The sequence below is a fragment of the Solea solea genome, chromosome 21 (genome assembly GCF_958295425.1).
Source record: "Solea solea chromosome 21, fSolSol10.1, whole genome shotgun sequence".
NCBI classification, from domain to species: domain Eukaryota; kingdom Metazoa; phylum Chordata; class Actinopteri; order Pleuronectiformes; family Soleidae; genus Solea; species Solea solea.
In genome coordinates, this window is record NC_081154.1 from 2,713,156 (window position 1) to 2,738,754 (window position 25,599).

Genomic DNA, 25,599 nt, shown 5'->3' on the forward strand with positions numbered 1-25,599 from the left:
GTCCAAATTTTGACAAAAAAGTCAGAGTATAGTATGTCGTCCAAATTTTGACAAAAAAGTCATAGTATAGTATGTCGTCCAAATATTGACAAAAATGTCATAGTATAATATGTAGTCTAAATTTTGACAAAAAAGTCATAGTATAGTATGTCGTCCAAATTTTGACAAAAAAAGTCATAGTATAGTATGTCGTCCAAATTCTGACAAAAATGTCAGAGTATAGTATGTCGTCCAAATATTGACAAAAAAGTCATACAATAGTATGTCGTCCAAATTTTGACAAAAAAGTCTTAGTATAGTATGTCGTCCAAATATTGACAAAAATGTCATAGTATAATATGTAGTCTAAATTTTGACAAAAAAGTCATAGTATAGTATGTCGTCCAAATTTTGACAAAAAAAGTCATAGTATAGTATGTCGTCCAAATTCTGACAAAAATGTCAGAGTATAGTATGTCGTCCAAATATTGACAAAAAAGTCATACAATAGTATGTCGTCCAAATTTTGACAAAAAAGTCTTAGTATAGTATGTCGTCCAAATATTGACAAAAATGTCATAGTATAATATGTAGTCTAAATTTTGACAAAAAAGTCATAGTATAGTATGTCGTCCAAATATTGACAAAAAGTCATAGTATAGTATGTCGTCCAAATATTGACAAAAAAGTCATACAATAGTATGTCGTCCAAATTTTGACAAAAAAGTCATACTATAGTATGTCGTCCAAATTTTGACAAAAAAGTCAGAGTATAGTATGTCGTCCAAATTTTGACAAAAAAGTCATAGTATAGTATGTCGTCCAAATATTGACAAAAATGTCATAGTATAATATGTAGTCTAAATTTTGACAAAAAAGTCATAGTATAGTATGTCGTCCAAATTTTGACAAAAAAAGTCATAGTATAGTATGTCGTCCAAATTCTGACAAAAATGTCAGAGTATAGTATGTCGTCCAAATATTGACAAAAAAGTCATACAATAGTATGTCGTCCAAATTTTGACAAAAAAGTCTCAGTATAGTATGTCGTCCAAATATTGACAAAAATGTCATAGTATAATATGTAGTCTAAATTTTGACAAAAAAGTCATAGTATAGTATGTCGTCCAAATATTGACAAAAATGTCATAGTATAATATGTAGTCTAAATTTTGACAAAAAAGTCATAGTATAGTATGTCGTCCAAATTTTGACAAAAAAAGTCATAGTATAGTATGTCGTCCAAATTCTGACAAAAATGTCAGAGTATAGTATGTCGTCCAAATATTGACAAAAAAGTCATACAATAGTATGTCGTCCAAATTTTGACAAAAAAGTCTTAGTATAGTATGTCGTCCAAATATTGTCAAAAATGTCATAGTATAATATGTAGTCTAAATTTTGACAAAAAAGTCATACTATAGTATGTCGTCCAAATATTGACAAAAAAGTCATAGTATAGTATGTCGTCCAAATATTGACAAAAAGTCATAGTATAGTATGTCGTCCAAATTTTGACAAAAAAGTCATACTATAGTATGTCGTCCAAATATTGACAAAAAAGTCATAGTATAGTATGTCGTCCAAATTTTGACAAAAAAGTCATAGTATAGTATGTCGTCCAAATTTTGACAAAAAAGTCATAGTATAGTTTGTCGTGACATATACACTTTATACCATATACTTTACTTTGACGGGGTTGCCGCAAGGATGTTCAACGAAGATGGGATTCAAACCCACCCTGGGTGAAGGTAAATGTTGCTTACTGTGCCTGTACCCGTAAAGTAACAAAGTACAAATTCTTTGTTACAAATACATAATAAATACTGATGATTGTATATTTCTAGCAACTTTTACTTTTAATCCACTACATTACCCAAATAAATAAATAAATAAGTACATTTGTACAGTAAATGTCATATAGCATAAGATTTTACTTCAGTAATATTATCAAAAAAAGTGACTTCAACTTCTTCCAAATTATTTTTCTGGTAAGATTCTTGTACTTTTACTCAAGTATCACCTTTGCAGACACACTTATGTTTTTACATTTTTGTGTGAAAACCCTCCTCAAAGTTACACACTGGACCTTTAAGTAAAAGTCTGGGAAAAATTCCTCACATTTATTTGGTGACCTCGAAAAGAGAAGAAGAAAAAAAACTGCCTCGACTCAGTCTGCGGAAATGACTGAACTACAGTGAATAAAAGTTATTTAATGTAACCTTAACTTTGTGCACACTTTAAACTGCTTGAGAAGAAAGTTTTTCCTAGTGAGTGTCATCTGTTTTTGCCTCACTTGCTGTTCCCTCTCTCACTGTGTGTGTGTGTGTGTGTGTGTGTTTGCATGGGACCAGAGTCCTGCTGCCAGAGACTTGTGTTTTTTGGCACAGAGGAGGGAATGACGTCGACAGGCGTGGTAATAACAATGAGAACACTATTAAGTCCAGACTACGCTCCAGTCCTCGCTGCTTTAAAGTGAAAAAGTGGTGGGGGCTTAAAGGGCGTGGCTGTAAAAATAAGATGAAATATTCTGTATTGAAAGTTGCCAAAGGTGTCTGAGGTGGTTTGTGCGTGAAACTTTCACTTCGAGTGAAACAAATGAAACCTCGCTGTGTGCCAGTGGAGTTTCCTGTGAGTCCGGGGAGTGCGCACAGAGAATCCGAGCAGTTACAGTACATAGGAAATGACTCATAGGAGTTGAACTGTTAGCGTGGGTGTGTGCGCACTATTAAAACAAGGCGCAGACTCCTGTGGGTGACTCACTCTGATGCTCGCTTTTCCATGCTGAAAACCAGCGCGGATTGTTAATCAGATGAACTTTCGGGAATCGTGTAGCCGACAGCGAGCAGCGTTTATCCTGCACACACACCATGGCTTCTGACGCTCTCTGCGCGCTCTGCGGACTTATTATAGCGGCCGTGACACATTTCCACGCTGTGAGCGCACAGAAAAGTAAGTAAGAAAGTCTTGAATTGAAATAACGCATGATGTTGTGATGTTTTGTGTCTTGACGCGGTGAAACGTTGACTTTTTGTTTCTCCGTGTGGCTCAGTTTGGTGTCTTTGTTTGCGGTGAACATGAATGAGAGTGTGGTGGTCTCCTCTCCCAATAATGGAGTCAGATAGTGGCTCCGCTTCCTTAGGCAGCTGCATTTCTCACCGGTTCCGCATTCCTATCGCCTTATTTCACCGCATCCATCCCTGGGTGCCTCCGGTCTGGGTGAGAAGGACTGACCACATGGAAAGCCTTCACCGCCTGTGTCCAGTTTGCACAGTAATGTGCGTAATTTCCTACTATCTTGCACAAACACGCGCACACAAAAGGAGGCTTTTTGGACTTTTTGTTTCCGCAGCCCCCTGAAGCTTGGATGAAATCCCAAGTGGAGAACAACAGGTTCTGATTTGCACCGAGGACGTAAAAAAAAAAAAAATGGAACAATGACATGGATTGGGATAATTTTCTCACACATTTAAGTTGTTTTATGTTTCGGTCCAGCAGAGTAAACTCAAAGCATGTTTAATGCTGATCCCTGTGTGTGAAACCACCTCTACATCTGGACATCAGCTGTTGCATGGTCCACCCACTCCCCCCTTTTCCACAATCACGACAAAACACAGCAAACACATCACCCCCGCACACACCCCAGAACACCCTTTGTCACGATATTTGTCATGGTCTCATGGTAACGCAATCTAGAAACTTGGCTCGTGACTTTTACACGCATAGCTGAGAACATACATCCACTGGCCACTTTATTAGGTACACATAGGAACCCTAATGCACTGGAGGGAGGGGGCATCCGGCAAGGTCTTCTGCTGCTGTGGCCCATCTGCTTCAACATTGTTGAGAGATGGTGTTCTGCGTGCCTTCAAACCACTGTGGCCTCTGATCGCTTGGCATCTTCACACAGACAACTGGATATTTTCCCATTTCCAGAACGTTCCTTGTAAATCCCAGAGATGGTTGTGGGTGAAAATCCCAGAGGATTAGCACCATATGTCACACGAGATGGCCCGAGACCATTTTCTTCAACCTTGAGTATTTATCTACACCGAAACAGTCGTTTTTCGTCTTTGAAACTACGAAGCACACGAGCCATAACAAGTCCGGAGGAGTCACTTATTTTCTCGTTATTAGTTTGAGTATTATGGTCTGTTTAGGGTCGCTAGTTTTGTATAAAGTACGTAAAAGTATTTTAGCAGAAAATGGCTTTGGTAGAAGTTGAAGTCACATTTTTATAAGATTACTTAAGTAAAAGTCTTAAAGTATATGACATGTACTGTACTTAAATGTCAAAAGTCATTTTCTGGTATAAAACATACTTAAGTTTGAGAAGTAAAAGTATTAAAAAATGAGGATTGAGCCACGGTAATCAGTGGTAGGGTGGGTTGTCGTTCAACTGGAAGGTTGTGGGTTAAATTCCTGGCTCTGCTAGTCAACGTGTGTCCTTGAGCAAAGACGCTTAACCCCATGTTGCATGTCTTCTTCTTCTGATCCAGGAGGAGTGGTTTGTTTTCTTGTCTGTTCAGGGTCAGTGGTCGACTTATCTTTAAGCTCCCACATGTGTCTGCACCATGCAGAAGAAGAGTAAAGTTATATGGGCACGGATTAGGAGTCACTAATCAGTATCAGACACAGGCATTTTTTTATTCTTTACCTCTGTAACAGTCTCATAGATTATTGTTGTAAACACAACCTCCATTAAATGGTTAATTCACCCAAAGTGAAGCAGCGTCTGGATATCACTCATTGACACGTGTATAAGGAACAATCTCCACCAGCTCACAACCGCGTCACCACCAACCAGGCAGATGAGAACAAGCCATTACACAGTCATTTTAAATCACATACTGATCATTTGAGGGCGCTGATGGCTCAGTGGTAGTGGCTCACAGGAAGATGGAGGGTTTGATTCCCCCGGCTCAGCTCAGATGTGTCCCTGGGCAAGACATTTAACCGGCTGTGCTGTGTGTGTGTGATAGATCTGCTGTATGAATGTGTGAATGTGCAAAACTTTAGTATAAAACAGCTTTGAGTGGTCATCAAGATTAGTAAAGTAAAGTGTATATATATATACGTATATGTGTGTAGATACTTCACAATATGATACGCGATACATGGTTCTGACAGGTATCTTTTCTCTGTGAGGAGACGTCAAGTACGCCCGGCGAGTGAAAACTGTCAGGGAGCGTTTACTTTAGAGCACCTTCATTTGTTAATTAAAATATAGCCCCGGCGTAACGATTGTCATATTGCACGAGGAAGGACAACAATATATATCAACAAATTGATGTTTTGACCCACCCCTTATGTATATACATATACTGAGTATTTACCATAATGCAGTAACTAATATTCTACTCCATTAAAGGAGAAATAAACTGTGTGATTTTTACGTTTTTCTGTTTCCAATATCTGACTAAAAGTCACTTAAATCAGCTTCCCTCCCTGTTCTGATGTTTGATTCATGGTTTGAGTTGCAATTGATGAGATATTTGATTAGCAAGTGTGCCTAATAAAGTGGCCACTCAGTGTGTAATTGTGTGGTTGCATGCAGCCTCCTCATTTTTCAAACATACGCGAAACAGCTACGACAGGATCTTTGTTTTACTTTTTTTCTCAGGTCGGATTTGTGCGACGTCAACACAAAGAGCTGCACGGCTCTGATGTGGTTGGGGTTTTTTTTTTGGATCGAGGTCAAACCAGAGTCAAGGTTCAGTTCCCTTTCAGTGACTTCTTGAACCGTTGAGTGCGAGTCCAGCTGGACTTACAGCTTGGCTGCAACCATCTGGCTCGGAAGAAACAGTGACACATTTTTGCTGTGACCACAGCTATAAAATGCGTCAGTACAGCGCTGGAGGCGGGGTTGGCTGTGGGAGACACGAGAGTCTCCGAGGGCCTGAGCATGTGGCTGCATCATTACCAGAGACCTGCAGGTCAAAATGTCTCAAACATGACTTCTTCAGCAGGTGCCTTTTTGTGGCTGTAGCTGGTTAACAGTGACCTGTGCTGACTGGTTGTCATGGTTTATGTGTAACGGGAAACCTGAATGTAATGCAGCGCAGCCGCGTGAGCATTTTGTTGAAAGTGAAATATGTATTTGGTCTTTTTTTGACCCACAGGCTCTTCCTCAGTGTCCATAAACCAAGAGAATAATTGAAATGTAAGAATGGGGCAGGCACAAGTATTCTGACTTTGAGCTCCTGTATTCAACATTTCCCATGATGCCACACAATGTCTTCTTTCATGAGTTCACTTCCTGTTATCTATACTGTATATCCACATTTTTCACATTTTAGGCGTCCAGATGATACCCTGAATATCTGTGATCATTAAAATGTGCATTTATTTCCCAGAATATTACTTTACAGTGACAACATGGTAATAGTATTGTAAAGATGTTGTGATAAGGAAGTAATATTATTGTACTAGTACCATATTCACCAAATAATAACTTGGTAATAACGTTTTTGAACTTCATATTTTGGCAATTACTGATTTTTATTCACAAACATGTTCATGTGACGGTCTAACATTCATTATAAGTTATTGTAGTAATGTAATGTTTTATTTAATAACTGTAATATTATCGTCGAGTTATTACAAAATGATTAGCATACTAATACCATGTTATGACGGGTACAGTAATGTTAAAAGTTAAGTTTTTAGGCTTTTAAACACACGATTCAACCAGTGGTTCTCAGTGTTATTGGTTTGTTGTCGAATGTTCTAAATTCCAGAGCTAGTGAGAGCTAGTGTAAGAAATGCAGGGTTCACAGCGCGTCAAGCTAATGGGAGCAGGTAATGAGATGCATTCAAAGAACCTGGTAAATGCAGGGATCTAGAGCGTGTTGAGCTCAGAGGAGCAGCTTCGAGAGGCATTCAAGGAATCTTTTGAATGTCATAAATTCTGCAAACACACTGAAACACAAACTAAAGACTTGCTACTCCAACGGTGATGATAAATGAAGTCGTTGTTGGAGTAGAACGATTTGTTTTTTACTTGTTTTGTATCTTTAAAATGTGTCATCAATAGTCGCAGTAACAATAAGGGAATACACATTACACAACTGTTACACTACTTCAATCAATCACCGTCTCCCTGTGCACGTCCTGAAAACTGACACCACATCACCGCCTCACGCCGTTGCCTTGTCAACTCCCGAGCTCGGGCTCCACAACGTTCATTAACTGCTGCTGTTGTCATGAAAGCAGCCGCAGCATCCCACACATGGATCTGACCACTTTTGTTTTACGTCAAACTCCCCTCTCTGATAGTTTGGGTATTGCTTTCTTGCTTGGGATGATTAAAAGGGCAAGTTAAAAAAAACAAAAAAAAGACGGAGCGAAGTCACCACAAAGGCAATGGCTTGATTTAGTCTCAGCATGGCTCTCTTTTACTGTGGTGTCCACAAAAGAAGCAGTTCATGCAAAATACATGTGTGGCACTGAGGAGGAAAAAGAATGTCCCCGTTTTATCTGTGAAATATCTGCAGACTGTTTCCGTGTCACATTATCTGTAATGTGTTCGTGCCTCGTATTGTTTCAGTCATCGTTGTTGTGCTGACTTTGTGTTGTAATGTTGTTATTCAGAGGTTTGTTTTTCAGCTCGATGTCACAATCCTCACTACTATGACCTTGGGGTATTAGTGCATTCCTCCAATCTTAACCAAACCCAGGATGTCAAACCGCACAGCATTAAAACAGCAAAGCCCTTCTTTAAACCGTATCACATCAGCTTCAGGCTTCTTCATCAGGGTGGAAGTGCACCGTTTTCATTGTCCAGCTGCCACAGACACACAAGCAGCAGCTTTTCCATTGTGTTCAGAGACACAGAGCTTTTTTCTTTTTTCTGTGTGCGAGCGAAGCCGCCAACCTCTTTCTCACAGACACGTTGGTTCATTCTCTGGAAGTCGCGCACACATACCCAGAAGCAAAACAATTCACAGGAAGCACTTGGTGAAAACACATCCTGCTCTTCACACACCGCCTGTACACCGCTCATGTGCCCAAAAAATTACTGAGTAATTCTTCTCTCGAGCACTTTGGTTGCATCAGCAGTCTGACCCAAAGGAATTTCCCGGTTTCATTTCATAAGAAGAAGAAAGCCACAGAGTTCCTCCTGTGTCCTGCTGCAGGTCACAGCTGCAATAACTGATTCCAGCTGTGCTTCTCCTGCGAGTCAACAGATTATTTCATTTGTACTTTATTTTGTTACGGCGTTATGGGGATTATGACTAATGTTTTCTAACACACTCGCAGCGCTCTCAGAGACTGGCTTCAACACCTCAAAAATACTCCATAAATGAGGGAAAAATGAAATCCCTGAGAAGGAATCACAAGACACTCCCGGGCCCAGCTGTGACTAACTGTTTCCCTGAGAGCTAATGATTTATCTTTGATGATTCTGTGCAGGTCTGTGTGGCAATTCAGAGTTCTGGAACTCGGACTTGGACGTTTGTGTGCCGTGTTCATCGTGCAAGCAGTACCCGAAGACCCCGTCGTGCAACACATGTAAGGCACCGACTCAGCCACTTCAACTCCTCTGTGTTGCAGTTCAAGCTTCAACTTTTTGTTTTTTGCTTCATCGTCAGGTAAACCTGTGGACGACTCGCACGACATGTGGAAACTCGCGGCCATCGCCAGCTTCTCAGTGCTGGCCGTCGTGTTGGTCGGCGCGGCGTTGCTCATCGGGGTCATGGTGCATCGGCGCACGTCACACACGCGACCTCTACGTGGTAAGATTCTCAAAATGTGGTCCCAAATCAAGAATAAGTGCATCGGACAGTTATTGTAGTTGCTCTAGTTAAACAAAACCGCTTGTACGATCAAACACGGCCTCCTTTACAGCAACAGGAAGTGATAAAGTAGTATTTGAAGTGGTCCGTGCCAAAAAAGTTCACTTTTTTCCCCCTGGATATTTAGAAAACACTGGATTTGTTTTACAGGTGTTTGGATTTGTCAAACACATTTTTTGACCATGGGACACACAGGGATGTGCAAATGTAAAGCGGTACACGATGTTCAAGGCTAACAGGGACGAGTTAATGATGACAAAGATTATTTTGGGGTTGCGCAAGCCTCGAAAAGCCTCTTTTTATTCCCTTGTCCCTAGTGCAAAGCAAACATGAGCACACATTGTGCTGTTCCCCCCCCTATTTTTTGCGATGAAGCCTTTTGCAGCTTTTGTAACTGGCACAGAAAGTAACTCATTGTTTGTTCACTTGTGCTTAGAGACGAGTTTCAAGTAAACAAAAAAACAACACTGGAAATGAACATGTGTGTTTTTTCTCTTTTACAGAACCCATTGAAGAAACTGCAGGGCCACTTTATCAAGCTTAAACATTTCAGTAGGTATCTCTTTTTTTCTTTCTTTTTTTTTGCTGTGTCTTAGAGAGGTTGAAAAAGGCAAAAATGTGAATTTTGACAATAGAAAAAACATAATTGGGCTTATAACCAGAGCATTGCCTCTTCAAATCCTAATTAGGATTCTCTTTTTTCGTTCTTTCACTACTGCTTTGTATGAAAGCCCATTTCCGCCAGAAAAAAAGAGGTCAAACTTAGCCTTGATGATAAAAATATCCTCCTTTTTATCTCATAATTTCAATTTACTTTGAGGACATTTTTATTATCAAGGCTAAGTTTGACCTCTTCTTTTTTTTTGGAAACAACTTAAAGGTCTCATGTATAAGAAATTGTGACATCTAATGGTGAGACTGCAGATTGAACCTAAGAGAAGACTCACTTGTCCCGCCCTTTCCCAAGTGAAGAGAACTACAGTGGCCTTTGAAAACCAGAAAAGCTGCCATTGTTTTTTTGTCGTAAGCTGCTGCTTCACACGGTGAAATGCACTGTAGAAACACGGCTACAAAAAGCTAAACTCTGCCAATAAACCCTCTCTAACGACTGACACTGGAGCCTTAACTTTAACATGTTTCCTCAGACCTCACTGACAGTTAATGCCTCGTAAATGTTGTATATTTTTTAACGTGACCTGAATGGTTGTCGCCGTGCCCTCCACAGCCTCATCCTCCTCTGGAAACAGATGTGACAGAAACGAGCAGTGACTGGCTCAGAGCTGGACGCAGCAAACCTCTGGACCATGAAGTGTGTACTCCGAGCGACTGCAGAGTATCTCCTGACCAGAATCAGACCACATTTTTTTTTTTATTTATTAGACTGTAACAAGTGAAGAGATGTGCTCAGTTCTCACACTTACACGCAGTGTAAGGTCCCATACTGACCGCAGGGCACATGCAGTACCGCGAGCAACTCTCACACCTCTGTAAGAATAGCAACAACATTATACTCCAGTGGTAGCATCTTCAGACTTTGTGTGCCTTTTGTATTCCATGTAAAAAAGAAGAGATTTTGATCTGGAAGACCTTTGTGGAATCATAGATGTTAGATTCAGATTTCCGCCTAAACTACAATCCGCGCTCCTGTTTTGTATTGTGCTGTTTTTCGAGCAGGAATCCAATGAATGTAACACAGCTACTGCTGCCTGCTGGGCTGCAGCGTGATCCCCTGCTATTCTGCAGGGTTAGACGAGGTTCTCTCCGCTGGTTATTCACCACAAGAGCCTCTTAGATATAAAATGCATGGAGTAAGACATACTGTAAGGCACATTAAGGCCATTTGAATGTAGCTATTGTTAGGTGAAATGTTTTCTTAGCCCGTGTCCCTGTCAGTACCTCCATGGACGCGTTCTTTCTCTAGTCTAACACTCAGTGATAGAGATGTTGATAAAGGGAGCAGACTGTGCTTGTGCACTGTTACTGGGTCTACTGAGACCAACACACACACCCTTTATTGCAGGTCATGACAATATTGTGTTTCCTGTGTTAATGTTTTAGATGATTTAAGCAGATGTTTTTCACGAGTACGAGCCCTGCGTACACGTTACAGTCTGCAGGACAGGATGCTTGCAACACTAGACACACAATCCCACACTGCTAACACATGTGGGAATGTTGTTGAGAATGCACTGTAGCGACAAAAAAAGAAAAGAAAGAATGACACCTACAGTGTTTCAGGTGGTGCTGCGCTATCACGACGCTCGCTGACTCTGACTCGTCAGTCGATTTCAGATCTGCAACAAGGCAAAAAAAACGGAAAAAAAACAAGGAGGAATCATGTTTAGATGTCTGTTAGTAATTTTGTGGCCGCTGTAACCAGTGAGAACATGGTGGGCAGGATTGTTTTCCACTTTTTTTATAGTAAAAAATGTGTGTTTTTTAATCTCTAATCTACAGACCATCATGCACGTGTGGTTACTTAAGAATTCTTGTGATATTTTGTCACTGACAAAGGTTTCAGGTCTTGACTTGGATCTGTCTGCTTGTGGGTAAACGGTCGCCCTCTGGAAACAAAATTAAGGCCTCACATAGAAATACAGATGACTTCATGTCTTTTTTTCTGTTTCAAATATGTTTATATTATTTATTTGTAAGTAACTTGCAGTGTTTGTGTTGCCACAGCTGCAGGGGACAAGCACATTTTTTTTTTAAAAAAGGGACTCCAGTGAAGATAGGCCAGACATCGAGGTTACTGAGCAATAACTAACGCTTTCTGCTCTTTTTCTAATGCTTTCTATGTCTAACTGTATATACTGTACATGCACTGGCTTCTTTTACTTACTGCAATCTTATCAAGTGCTTTGTGTACCAAAAGTATTTTCACAATAAAACTGACAGTTTAAAATAATAAAACCCCCAAAGGTGTGTCAATGACTCTTACGCTGGATGAATATGGACAAAAACAGCAAACACGTTTTTATTTTCCATGTGATTTAATTAATGTCAACTACTGTTTTGTCAATAATTTGCTGATATCCTACCCTGAAGTCTAACAAAGAAGTAAAAATCTACACTTCTCGGTGACAAAATAGTTATATAAATATGAATTAAATACTGAGCAGACATGTTTTTTGAGCACTGAATATCCAATTCATCAGAATATGGTTGTTTTTTTTTAAATTACACAATAGCTAATCTAGTTTTACATTTTTACTCTAAATGTACAGAGAAATTAGATACTTTTGTACTAATATTTACAGAGAGCTCTGAGATTTAACGCTCACACACCACAAATACCAGGCTGTGACCGTGACGAGTGAATGTGTTATAAGTGCCACGGAAAACAAGGAGATCCAACACTGTACAAAAATAAAGTCAGTTTACAGTTTTAACTGAAATATGTATTTGTCCTTTTAACATGTAGGCTACCATGGCATAGGAAAAAAATATTAAGAGTAATCGTCTAAATCATTACAGTTAATACACAAGCGCTCTTAAATAACATGATCATGTGACAGATGATAAGAATCTTCCGAGGCTAACGTCAGAATATCGAGTCCAAGCGAAGACGAGCGGGAAATAGTCATAGTTCATGCGCTCAAACAATCCTTTCAGCATATTGCTTAAAAATGTTACGACCTGCAAAAAATGAGCTGAGGGGAACTATCGCACAAACGACAGCGTTCCGGCTGCATTATTGACCTCCTGACCTCCTTACGCTGCGAGCGTCTCCGCTAGACGTGTGCAAATATATACCAAGGTAACAGCAGAGTGACAACATCGTTATGGCAACAACACGTTCTGCAAAACTAGTGAAACCTTAAGAATTGGTGCTATTGTTGATTCCATGATCCTACAACTGGTGACTATCTGAGTTTGTGTGGTTACAGTGTATTCCCTACAATTACGCTGCATGAGGCATTAAAATAGCACAACTAGGTAGGCAGGGCTCTCCATGAGGTATTTCATACTTCTTACCAGTGCCAAACAAACAAACGTGAAATGTAACATATCCATCATGTTATCGTTATATTAAAATAAAAAAAAGCCGTGTATACACTATTCCTAGATTTATTTATATATATATATATATATATATATATATATATATATATAGACACATATATATATATATACACACACATACATATATATATATATATATATTGCATATATACATATATATATACATATATACGGAAATCTAGGAAAAGTGTATACAACTTTGGCCCAAAACAGAATAAAAGTCACAGGGGAAACGTTCATGAACTTTGACAGAAACGATGTAACTGGATTATCGTGAGTCTACAAAAGATCTGGTGTGTTGGCAGTAATGTTTGTGCTTAGCAGAAATTAGGCCACATACTGTATTTGTTTGAAAGTACAAATGCCTCATTATTCTCCTGGACTCACACACAGCACTTGTAAATGGAAAGACAAAGACATGATTTTCGTTGTTAACTGCTGGATATATTTTTAAACGTTTGTGACTGAAAATGTTCAGAACAAAAGCAAAAAACAAAGAAACGACCGAACATGGTGTTTTACAGTATAACAGGTACAGTAAGAAGAGGAGGAGGAGGTTTGTTTACATTGAATTGCTACAGTCAGTTTACAGTTTAGGCACTGGCTTGTCTACATAACTGACGCACGCACTGCATGTGCAGCAGTGACTATATGTCAATTATATGGCACAACTAAAAGAAAGAAAAGGAAACCATGTTTTACACATCAGGTATGTTCCTTTTGAAGGTTGACCCTGAGCGGCGCCAATGACGCGCGCCATCCTTGGCTCATTCATCCCTGCCTGTCGCAAACTACAGAGTTAGAAATCTTGGACTGATGGAAGTCCCTCACACACTACGCGGGATTTTAATAAGATCGTTTCTTTGTACAACATTCATAAAAAGGGCTTCTATTAAAATATGGACATAAAAATAACAGGAATAAATTAATAAATACTTTTTTTTCTTAGCATACAATGTCACTCTAGGTGAATATCATTAGGCAGTATGACTATTTACGTAGTAATATAATTTCAGAAAATCACTTTGCCACTGACCTTAGGTCACACCCAGAGGTTTTTTGACTTAATAACTTTCCTTCGAAAGTCACATCTGCAAAGCAAAAAAAAGATAAATATAGTTTGTTTATAATTTTGTTCTAATAAGGAACTTACAGAGGCGATGGACATAATTATACATAGCTAGAGATAAGAGATCAATGTTACAGAAACATGTTAATCAGTGTTAATACTCTTACATGGACTCGGGCTGCACTTCTCTGCTCACTTTGGTTGATTTCGTTTTTGTCATCAAAGAATGAGCCGTGTTCATTTTCATCAGCTGCCCTATACTCCGGGGAAAAACTTCAAACCTTATTAAAAGATGCCCAATAAACTGTTGTGGAGGTAAGAGTGTGAGTCAGTAGTGGAAATGCATCTTTGAAAACGGGGGGAAAACACTACTGTTTTACAATTACAGATAGTCAGATACTGTAAATAACAGAATACTACTTTAAAGGAAAGAGCCCATGTCCAGGTCCATAAACGTGTCAGCGTCCAAGCTAAGACAGGAATCGTACGTCTGCGTGTTCTGGTGCAGCTTCTGATGGTGCCGCAGGTTGGACTTGCTGGAAAAGCTCTTGTCGCACAGCAGGCAGGCGAAGGGCTTCTCTTTGGTGTGGATCCTCCGGTGACATATGAGCTGAGTGGACACGCGGAACGCCTTCCCACACTCCAAGCACTGGTAGCGCTTGGGCTCCGTGTGGATGCGGCGGTGGTTCTTGAGGGCCATCAGGTTGGTGAACTCTTTCTGGCAGATGGAGCAGAAGAAGGAGCCCGTCTTGTGGCTGTTCTTGTGGTTGAGCAGGGAGCCGGCGTGGCGGTACGTGCGGCCGCAGTGCTCACAGACGTGGCTCTTCTCCTCGGCGCCGTTACCTTTCTGTGAGTCGGTGACGTTTCCTGGAATATGAGACAGAGGCGGTGGAACCTGTTTGTGCACACCGTCCATGCCCAAGTTCTGATTTATTCCTGAGTCCCAGTTGAATTTATCATCTGTGGGTTCTTCCACCTCCTCTTCATAGGGGGCCTGCTCCCCGTGGTGCATCTCGTGGTGCTGCTGGTAACTGTCTGAGTTGGGAAAGCTTTGCTGACAGAGGCTGCACTCTACAGCTTGGTCTTTTGAGTGCACCTCCATATGACTCTGCAGGTGTGCCACCAGACAGAAGGTCTTGCCGCACTCGGGGCAGCAATGGCGCTTCATCTGAGAGTGGATCTGTAGAGCAAGAGAGTCTGGAAATGTCTGGAGACACAAGGTACAGTGGTGGAGGTTTTCGGAGTGTGTCTTTTTATGGTTGAGTAGGGAGCCAGCGTGACGGTAGGAGCGCCCACACAGGTCACACCTGCAGCAGGAACATGTTCAAGTTCAGTCCCTAATAAGACACTACAACTCAGATCACATCAACCAAATTACTGGGTTTTATTAATAATATGTTTTGTTTTTTTTACCATTACTGTAAAATCATAGGTCCCACTTTGACATTAAGAGGTTAAACATTAATCATTTTCAACTTGAGACAAAGCAATTTGCAAATCACAGAGGTTACAATTTAATTGTTATATTTTTAACTGGTATATGATCTATGCCAATTTTTTTTTTTAATGCGATACATATAGTAAATGTTACAAACACTTCCCATCATAAAGTTCTAACTCTTGGATGAGAGTGTAGTAGTTAATATTTTGACAGTTTCATACACAATCACAAAAGCGGTCACAATAATAGCCTAGCCTAGCCTAGCCAAGTACTTGAATTTAATCACTGGAAAAATGTACTTGTCAGAAAAATGAACAAAAAGTGGTATTTACTTCAATATCTTCTAATAACTCATCAGCCCAAAGTATACACCTGCAATTAACCCTATAATATACACCAACATTTTTATCTTATCAGTATTGTCAAGACAGTTTAAACAAACTAAATACAGCAAGACAACAAGAATCAGCTCACGAAAGAAGACAGAAACTCACATAAAGCACTTGTCTCCTCTCTCCGTTTGCTGGACTCCAGTTCTTGTCGAGCTTCCCCGACCTCTGTGGCAGCGATGCCTCTTCAGACCAGACCGCCCCTGGAAACACTTTCCACAGGCAGGGCAGCTGAAGTGACTTGCCACCCGGTTGTGGACCCTCTGGTGGTTGTGCAGGATACTGGCGAGGCGGAAGGCCTTTCCACAAGTGAGACACACAAACTTTTTCTTCTGCGTGTGGATGCGCGTGTGATTGCGTAGAGCCATGGGGTTGGTGAACGGTTTAGAGCAGAAGGTACAACTGAAGTGTCCTGTCTTGTGGGTGTTTTTGTGGTTCAGGAGTGAGCCGGCGTGGCGGTAGCTGCGATTGCAGATGTTGCATTTGAAAGGACGCTCCTCTTTGTTTTGAGACGTGTTTGTTTGGGTGTCACTTCCACCTGAAGGTCTAATGCACGTGTGGGTTGTCAGTTGGCTCATAGATATAAAGCCCTTTTTACATTCCTTACACTTAAGGGCTTTAGATCTTAGTCCTCTCCTTCCTCTGGCCCCATCCTTTCTGAGGGTTGAACAGACGTGAGCTAATAGCTGCTTCTTCCCCCTAAAGCCTTTTCCACACTTTTGGCACAAGTGTTTTTTATATGCAAAGTGGGTGCGCATGTGGTTTTTCATTGCTAGCTTATTGGAGTAGGAGTTGTTACAAACAGAACAGTAATATTCACCTGTCTTATGGGAGTTTCTGTGGTTGACCAGACTTCCTGCGTGGCGATATGTACGACCACACTGATCACAAGCAAATGGACGTTGGTCATCGGTGTCTTCTGATTTGACTAAAGTCTTGTTTGTTCCAGCAGTTTCTTCTTCAGGTTGCTGCTTGCAGCCGCGAGTAGGAGTTAAAGCCTGATTGGAATTTGAAGTTAAGGGCTGCATTCCTCCATCTGACCTGGTCCCATTCATCTGCATGAGGGCCTGGATCTGGTTGTTAAGTTCCTGGATTTTGGCCTGGTTCTCCTTGTGCCTCCTCAGGTGGTTCAATAGCTGCTTCTGGATTTTGAAGGCTTTCCCACACTCTTGGCAAGTATGCCTGTGGGAATAGAGAAGGCATCAGTATTTAATTATGTGTTGGCAGTACAGGGAACTAACTGCCTACACAAAAAGTAGAGTCATGAACAGACTTTGACAATTTGTAACATGAGGAACAAATATAATAATTAACCATGTTTAAAAAAATAAAAAAAAATAAAAAAAATGAGTCTAGAAACTAACCTCTTAATATCAAAGTGGGACCTCTGATGGTTTTTCAAGGCCAACAAGTTGTAGAAACGTTTCTGGCAAACAAGGCATCTGAATACTCCAGTTTTGTGGGACTTTTTGTGGTTAAGGAGGGAGCCGGCGTGTCTGTATGACCGACCACACTGATCACACTTGTACTGGCGATCTTCAGCATCACCTGTTTCTTTAACGCCACTTGTATCTTCAAACTGGTCGACGTCTTTTGCCATAATATCCTCTTCACAATTTGTTGACTCGACTTTCCTCTGAGTCGTGCACCCATGGTTCTCCAGATGATGATAGCTGGTGCAGAAAACTCCACAGCTGCCACAGATGATGCTCTGCGCTTCCTCCGTGCCTTCAGACACATTGTTGTGGTTCATTTGTAAATCACTAACATTGTCTACCAGGTCTTTGTTGTGAAGAAGCTGATGGACAATCAAGTCCTGCCTATTAGCAAAACTTTCCCCACAGGTACTACAGATCATCATCTCTCCCAACTCTTCATCCTTCGCTTCTTCATGTGAGGACATGGATGAAGGCCCTGAGCTTGCAGGAGTCCCGTGGGACTGTGTGTGCCCTCGAAGATGGCTCCTGAGAGCCCTCATGCTGGTGTAGCTGTTTCCACATATGGAGCATTGATAAAGTTCTCCATCATCATCCTCCTCCTCCTCCTCCTCCTCCTCCTCTTCTGTGTCATCACCTGCTCCTCCACCATTTATCGGACAACTGCTCACATTTTCATGGAAATTTTGATCTAAGTAACTTTGGTCATGGCCACCATTTAGACCTTGAAAATCTACATTAGTCTCTGGATTGCCAATGGAATAGTGACTGTTACTATCCTGGAAGTTTACATGACTCTCATATTCACTGCTAGTAGCGTTGTGTTGCTGCTGCAGCAGGGGACAACTGTGAGACTTAATCCCTGCAATATCGGCAAATGTCTCACCACAGTCAGCACACATGTGCCTCTGCATCAGGTGTTCATTGTGAGGTAGATGCACCGTCATATCTCGGGAAAAGTCCTGATTAAACTGCTCATGGTACAACGATACGTTGCTGTGGTCGACTCCATTCCTCTGATCAAGACCAAGCATGGGCTGAATGCTGTCCACCTCCTCATGTGAGGAGAAGCAGGCCTGCTGGTTATCCAGAGTCAACGGCTCTGTGGAGAGCCAGTCCCCCTCAGCAGTGAGGCTAAAAGATGACGGCTGAGATTTGTGGAGACGAAGATGACTTTTGAGGGCAGCTAGGTGAGGATAACTCTTTCTGCATATGGAACACTGGTAAATGCCAACCTGATGTGACCTTTTGTGATTAATGAGGCTCCCGGAGTGGCGGTAGCTCTTACCACAGGTTTCACACTTGAAAGGACGCTCATCAGAATCAGTTAAAGACTCCTCCATTTCGGTTGCACTGTCAGTGTTGCGTGTGTGCATCAGAACAGGATCGAGAATGCTTGGGTCAATGATTGGGGGTTCTCCCTGAGTGCTACTGGAAGATGGAGTTTGATTATTGGAGCAGTCCGAGTATTCACGACCATTGCTTATTATCTGCTCCTGTGAGTGATCAAAACCGCCATTATCCATTGATGATACTGAAGGAATATTATTGACTGGAGATGCATAAAAGTTGGACTCAGGCGACGCAATGCTGTTGTCATATGATACAGGAGGGTTGTCTGACAAGGTATCTTGCAGTCCGAATGACACAGAAGAAGAGTTATGCATTTGGATGTGTTCTTGGAATTCCTCATCACTGGGAAAATGTACCTGACATAAGTGGCAGAAATTTACTGGAGCATCCTGGCTCTGAGGTGAAAATTGGCCTTGTGGTGTGCCTGTGTATGACACACCCACAGAACCAGTGTCTGTCCCACTTCTTCCCTTGTGGGTTCTCTGGTGGCTGTAGAGAGCAGCCATGTTATTGAACTGTTTGAAACAGACTGTGCACTCAAACTTCCCCACCTGATGAGTCTTTTTATGATTGCTCAGGCTTCGAAGATGTATGTATGATTTGTCACACAAGTCACACCTGAAAGGTCGATTTCCAGCATCATCAGAGGACTCCGCTTGCAAATTATAAACCTCTGCCGTATCCTTAACTGGACTATTTTCTGTAGAAATCCTGACACTGGATGGACGCCTCCTAAGATTGTGAGGGTGATCATTTTCAATTTTATCAAGTTGTTCATCAGTGGAATCTTCCATATCTAGCTTTCTATATGAAGGGCCCTTTGCTCGCCTGGTAAGATGAGCCCTCTCATGCGTTGCCAGCTGTGATGCCAGACGAAAACCTTTCCCACATTCTGTACATGAGTACTTTTTCCGTGATGTGTGGCTGCGGAGGTGGCTCTTCAGTGACAAAGCATTAGAGTTTTCTTTACCACATACTTCACATTGAAAAGAACCAACTTCGTGTGTCTTTTTGTGGTTAGCCAGGCTACCAGCATGTCTATAGCCACGTCCACATTCATCACATTTAAATTTACGCTCCTCCTCTTCTTGAAGGTGGCCGTCCATGTGCTCGAGCAGACTAGGCATATTGGGATATACCATGCCACACTCTTTGCAGGGGAAACCTGTCATTCTGCCAGGGTCTTGCACTGCCATTACAATGTTTGAATAAAATTAAGTGTACCAGACATGCGATGAAGTGTGAAGGTGGGAAATGCATTAGATGCCTTTCTTGACAAAAAAAAGAAGAAGAAGTTTAGGTCCAAGTGAAGTCTATGCAGGTAGGACAGCAGAGGATGTTGAGAGCCAGATCTATACGATTAGAAGAGGCAGGCAAATGTAGCTGTTGAGGAGAAAAGATACGACAGTTAGGAATGTGGTTAATGCATTATGAACGTAAAACACATGAGTCAGATATACATTACAGGCATCTACAGACAATTTGTAACAGGCATTCCAAAAGACTGGGCTCAGGACCAGAGATGGGTTGCAGGAATTTTCACCTTTTTTAGGGGTGATGTAGATTGTGTACAGCCTTCTATTTAGGATTTCTGAGTACATGTTTTTAAAACATCTGCATATTATTAGGTTGTGATTCATTAATCATTCATACGTCTGTATGCGTTCATGTTATCAATAAAACGGAGTTGTGACTTGTTTATTGAACACATTCTAGTATTTAGCAGTGTGAATAAGTATGAATCTTTCAGAATGTCACAATCTGAATCCTTGGGTTGCGATTCGATTAGAAACCGATTTGTGATTCAACACAATTTTAGAATCAAAATAATTTTTGGATTAAAAAAAAAATACTTCAGTACATAGAGCTGCTAATTTGAGGGTCTACTCTGTGCTAACAAAAGTTGTGTTGAAAATCAGGGGTACAGATTAGGTCACTTTATTATTTGGGAAAAAAAGACAAAAATTGCATTATTTAAGATTAACTTGCACAAGTATCCTGGGTATAAACTGAAAACGTTACATGAGGGTATGATATAACTTTCTACTACACTGTAAGAGCACAGGTCTTTTGAAATGAAACAGGGGATGCCTCTAGTATTTAATATTTGAAATAATATTAAGGGTTACATATATGGGAGTTATAACAGGCAAAAACATTTTATTGTACACTAATGACATGATGTTTAGGAAACACTGATCCACGCTACCATATACTTTCTGTAACTGTATCCAGTCAATACAAACGGACACATTTTACTATTATTACTCTTCACAGCTGGCAGTTAGCGGCAGTTACCTCGAAACTGTGCCTCGGGTATCATGCTACATTCTCCACACAACCAGGCTAACAGCAGTGACAGTAGCTATGTCAATAAACAGGGAGACCAACGCCTATTTTGTACGTTTAAAGCGTCTGAATGTATAACCGCATTCCCCGACACGTTATAAACACGTCTGCATTAGCACACGTGTCCACACAAAGTTAGACGAGAAACCAGAGACAACTTGCGGTGAAATGTATTTCAATTAGGACGAAGCTAACGTTAGCGCGCCACCAGCTAACACCACGGCTAGCTAAACAAACATTGCACCAAAAACCAAGAAGCCGAATTAAACACGGGATCACAGCATTAACAAACGGGTCATGTTAAATACCTGTAGCGGAACCAATGTAACGCAGGCATCCGATGATATATGTTTCATTCATTACTATAAAAACATAATATTTATGTAAAAGGCCAGCCCCCTATGCCCAATTGTCTTTTTTTTTCTTCCATCCCCGATTCCACATTGCTCTTGTTGCTAGGAAACAGGAAATGTGCAGCAGAGAAATGCTTCCCTCTCTAAAGTAACCAAGTGGGACTAAAAAGTTGAGCAAATACAAAATGCATAACAGCAATCAGAACACTAACATTATACTCAAATAAAAACCAAGACGTTAAATGTTAATGTCACCATTCTGCCTCAGCTTTTCACCACACAGATACCGAGAGCACATCAACTTCCCAGAGCTAGCACTTGTAGCTTCCCCTGCTATTGAACTATTTGAACATTATATCCGCTTCACCGTGACACGCACGTTTCCACTGCGACAGGACATCAGTTAACTTCATTAACGTGTCGTGCTTTCACCAATACAATAGAAAGGTGTATCATTTTATCATTTTTACCCTTAAACGCATTAAAATGCCGCACACTTGGCTAGCCGAGGGCGTTCGTCATTATGGTCCTAACGCCGTCCCCCATCCTGCAGCCAGTCACCGCGTCTCTCAGTAAATGCAGTCGTGTATCGGACAGTTTTCCAGACATTACCGAACAACGACTAATGTGTTTCAGGTAAGAAACGCCGCTGTTGCTCGTACGTACATGCGACGCATGGACTATTGTAAATATAGAAACGCAGCCCGTGTGGTGATGATGGTGACACTGTCGAGCACTTTGGTGCAACCGACCGGTCCTAAAGCCAGCCATTTTGAGTCTGTAATGTTTAGCAATCATGCTAACAAAAAGCGATAGATGCGTACATATGCGTCCTGCTGTCAACTCCACCGCGGGGACTTGTGATCTTTGAGCCTCATCTCATGTCGGCCACATGTCGGTCGGTCTCCCCCCCACACACACACGCACACACACATACATACACTCTGATCTCAGTCACAGCATCGCCAACTTCCTCTGGCATCAAAGCGGTTAGCTTATTGTCCCTGAGGTCCTAATGCCAGCCATTTTGTGACGGAATGCACACCCACATATTTCTGTTATTATGTGATTAAACTGCCTCTTTCTTCCAGCATCAGCAAATGTCACGGACGAGCTGTTTGTCTGAGTCACATCTCGTAAAGGATTTTTTTCTTGATGTCTGAGGAACAATTGTTCCTTCACAACTTTAAACTGCTAATGATGTCTATTTACATTATTATTATTATTATTACAAAGTCTCTTTTTTATATCTAACACTTTTGCAGAGATAAAGATGGCCTCTCCTCAGCCTGGCAGCCCACCTCCTGCAGAGCAGATAAAACAGGATAAAGAGAGCCAGGAAGATGAGGCAGAGTCAGAGGACCAGCCTGTGAAGAAACGTGGTCGAGGAAGGCCTCCAAAAGCCAAAGCTCCCTTTCAATGCTCTACATGCCCAAAGGCTTTCAGGATCCGATCAGCGCTGCAGAGACACGAGCTTGCGGCACATGCGACGGACCATGAGCAGCAACACGCCTGCTCTCAGTGTACCAAAACATTCACCAGCAAGGCTCAGCTCTCGAAGCATGAGCGCACTCACTCGTCCCAGCGCCCCTTTCAGTGTCCCAACTGTCACAAGGCTTACAAGACCCCCACGGAGCTACGCAACCATAGCCGCTCTCACACTGGGGAGAAACCGTTCATATGCACAGAGTGTGGGAAGGCCTTCATGCAGGCGATATGCCTGAGGATCCATATGACACAGCACAGTGGAGCGCGTCCTTACTGTTGTCGTCAGTGCTCTAAGAGCTACCCCACCCTCTCCAAACTGAAGGTGCACATGCGCTCTCACACTGGAGAAAAGCCCTACTTCTGCGCCGAGTGTGGTAAGAGTTTTGCCGATCCCTCTGTGTTCCGAAAACATAGGAGGAACCACCAGGGCCATCGGCCATACGCCTGTGACAAGTGTGGGAAAACGTACACAGAGTTTAAGGACCTGAAAAACCACGAGCGCTCCCACACTGGAGAAAAGCCATACCTGTGCTCTGACTGTGGAAAAGCCTTCTCTCGCTCCTCCTCTCTGGCCTGTCATCAGCGTATTCACTCCCAGAATAAACCGTATCAGTGTGAGCAGTGTGGCAAATGCTTCACCCAGCTTTCCTCCTACCAGCCTCATCTCCGCACTCACTCTGGCGAGAAGCCCTTCCTCTGTCCACAGTGTGGCAAGATGTTTTCTGACCCGTCCAGTTTCCGTCGCCACCAGCGAGCACACTTGGGTTTCAAGCCCTATCCCTGCGATAAGTGCGCCAAAAGGTTCCGGCAGCCGGCTGATCTGGCTGTGCATGAACGTGTTCACTCTGGAGAGCGGCCTTACAAGTGCCAGAGCTGTGACAAGGCCTTTGTGGCGTCTTGGGATTTGCGGCGCCACATGCTTGTCCACACAGGACTCAAGCCTTTTTCTTGCACCGAGTGTGACAAGTCATTTGCAGAGCGCTCCAGTCTCAACAAGCACCGGCGTGTGCACTCCGGAGAAAGGCCTTTCAAATGTAAGGAGTGTCAGAAGTCATTTGTTGTGTCCTCCAGCCTGCGCAAACATGAGAAAACTCACCTAGCTGAGCAGACTGAGCAGCAGCAGCAGCAGCAACAGCAGCAACAACAACAGGAGACAGAAGCAGGATCTGCTTCAGGCTTTACAACCCACACAACTCTCCCTCAGTTCTCTTGTACACATTGTGATGCTACATTTGGAACCTGGGATGAAGTTCAGACCCATGAAAGTCTTCACTCCATGGACGCCACCGCTCCGACTGTTACCAAACTTGTGCCGCTGTGCTCGCACGTCTGCGAAACCTGCCAGGCAGAGTTTGCACAGCTGGCAGATTTACAGGAGCACGAGAAGCAGCATCCCAAACCGAGGCCTCACGTCTGCACGAGCTGTGGCAAAGGCTTCCTCAACAAATCTGGACTACGGAAACACCAGAAGATCCACTCCACCAATAAACCTCACAGCTGTTCCCACTGTGGCAAAGCCTTTCTGTTTGCTGCCTACCTTCGCAAGCACTTACGGACTCACGGAGATGCTTCACAACCCGCCCAACACATCAGTGACCTACACATTATTCACACAGACCCACTTCCTTCCCCTCCGCCACCAAGCGAGGATTCCCCCTCCACGGTTGAAGCCAGCGCCGTTCCCCTGACGGTTCCTGTACCTGTACCTGCGTCTGCCTTTCAGACTCTGCCAGAGTACCTGGTGAAGGAAGAGGGACTTTGAAGGTTTTCAGAACTTTGATTCACAAATATTTAGCCAGTGACCTTAAATCTTTTGTGAAGAAAAAAAAAAAAAAGGAAAGCACAGACTGTTTTGTGAGATGTTACATATTTTGTCCATATTTAAAAACATACAACTATATAAGTAGCTTATTAAGGAACTGATTTTTATGTTGTAATCTTACAAACATACAGTATGTCATCACTGTAAAATCTCACTTGAATCAGTAGGCAAGCCCGTTTTTATTGCATTTTAACGTCTTAAAGGCTTTTTCATTTCATTATTATTTTTTCATGTCCTGATCATTTTTAGTTGTTTCTTTGTATAAAATATGTAATTTTCCCCGTCTAGAGTGGCATTCCGTAGTATTTGTGGAATCCAGTTTTTTTTGTACAAATGAAAATGTCTATGTGCAAAAAAAGTGACAGTAAGATGTTTTGCTTCCCGATATTAAAAACTAACCTAATAATGAATGAAAACTCTCGTGTTTCCCATGAATGACAGTAGTACCTTTTTAAATTCAGAACATCAAGAATCATTTGAAACCATGCTCACACACACGCGTGTTTCCACTGGCTCTACTCGCCTCACCTCTGCACGGCACGGTTAAGCTGTGTTTCCACTAGCAGAGTACCTTTAGTACCTGCTCTGACTGGCGGCCACTGATTGGTCAGAGTGGTCACAGGAAGGGACGTCCGACGCAAGAATCAAAGCTGAACAATGCTGAACTGTAGATCAGTTTAAAAAAGACTTAACAATCCTAAAAAACGTGGGTTCATCTCCAACAATTACCTCGGAAATGTCTAAAATCTCAATATTTAGGAGTCTGGTGATCGCGAGCGGAAATCTCAAACCCTGCCACTGTATTTGAGTCCAGTGACTGGGTCAGATGGAGTCTAACAAATATTTTTAATTAACTTCTTAATTAATTAGCTTCTAATGATTCAGTTACACTTTTTTTGTAGTGGAAATGCAAACTAAGCCGTACCATGCCGAGGCGAGGCGAGCCGGGACCATAGTGGAAAAAGGCCATTCGACTTTGGCATGAGTAAATGAGTGGTTTTCTTGATTCGATCTGACCTGATCTGTGTCACTGAATCGTGTTTCCTTTATGTTGAATAACAGTGGATACCAACATTCAACAAACATCTGCTCTAAG

General features: G+C 41.9%; 3 protein-coding genes across 8 annotated transcripts; 2 read left to right on the forward strand and 1 right to left on the reverse strand.

The window, feature by feature from the left end:
• Window positions 1–2,537: 2,537 nt before the first annotated feature.
• Window positions 2,538–11,690, forward strand: si:rp71-1c10.7 (tumor necrosis factor receptor superfamily member 12A). Of its 2 annotated transcripts, none has more exons than XM_058621495.1 (5): window positions 2,538–2,931; window positions 8,395–8,493; window positions 8,574–8,717; window positions 9,281–9,333; window positions 10,003–11,690. In XM_058621495.1, the coding sequence occupies exons 1-4, from the start codon at window positions 2,850–2,852 to the stop codon at window positions 9,319–9,321; spliced, it is 366 nt and encodes a 121-aa protein (XP_058477478.1). In that variant the 5' UTR covers window positions 2,538–2,849; the 3' UTR covers window positions 9,322–9,333; window positions 10,003–11,690. The 2 variants fall into 2 exon arrangements, with proteins under 2 accessions (XP_058477478.1, XP_058477477.1); XM_058621494.1 differs by having other exon boundaries at window positions 2,540–2,931; window positions 9,281–9,329.
• Window positions 11,691–12,971: 1,281 nt separating this feature from the next.
• Window positions 12,972–22,228, reverse strand: znf646 (zinc finger protein 646). 5 transcript variants are annotated; one of them, XR_009234155.1, is made up of 5 exons: window positions 21,149–21,518; window positions 17,067–19,874; window positions 15,808–16,884; window positions 14,040–15,179; window positions 12,972–13,894 (listed from the first exon to the last, which is right to left on the reverse strand). XR_009234155.1 is itself a non-coding variant. In XM_058620160.1 (4 exons), the coding sequence occupies exons 2-4, from the start codon at window positions 19,685–19,687 to the stop codon at window positions 14,294–14,296; spliced, it is 4,584 nt and encodes a 1,527-aa protein (XP_058476143.1). In that variant the 5' UTR covers window positions 19,688–19,874; window positions 22,018–22,228; the 3' UTR covers window positions 13,929–14,293. The 5 variants fall into 5 exon arrangements, 4 of the variants coding, with proteins under 4 accessions (XP_058476143.1, XP_058476144.1, XP_058476141.1 ...); XM_058620160.1 differs by lacking the exons at window positions 12,972–13,894; window positions 21,149–21,518 and adding an exon at window positions 22,018–22,228 and having other exon boundaries at window positions 13,929–15,179; XM_058620161.1 differs by lacking the exons at window positions 12,972–13,894; window positions 21,149–21,518 and adding an exon at window positions 21,664–22,009 and having other exon boundaries at window positions 13,929–15,179.
• Window positions 21,623–25,528, forward strand: znf668 (zinc finger protein 668). Its single transcript, XM_058620169.1, has 2 exons — window positions 21,623–21,829; window positions 22,459–25,528. The coding sequence occupies exon 2, from the start codon at window positions 22,467–22,469 to the stop codon at window positions 24,441–24,443; it is 1,977 nt and encodes a 658-aa protein (XP_058476152.1). The 5' UTR covers window positions 21,623–21,829; window positions 22,459–22,466; the 3' UTR covers window positions 24,444–25,528.
• Window positions 25,529–25,599: the final 71 nt, after the last annotated feature.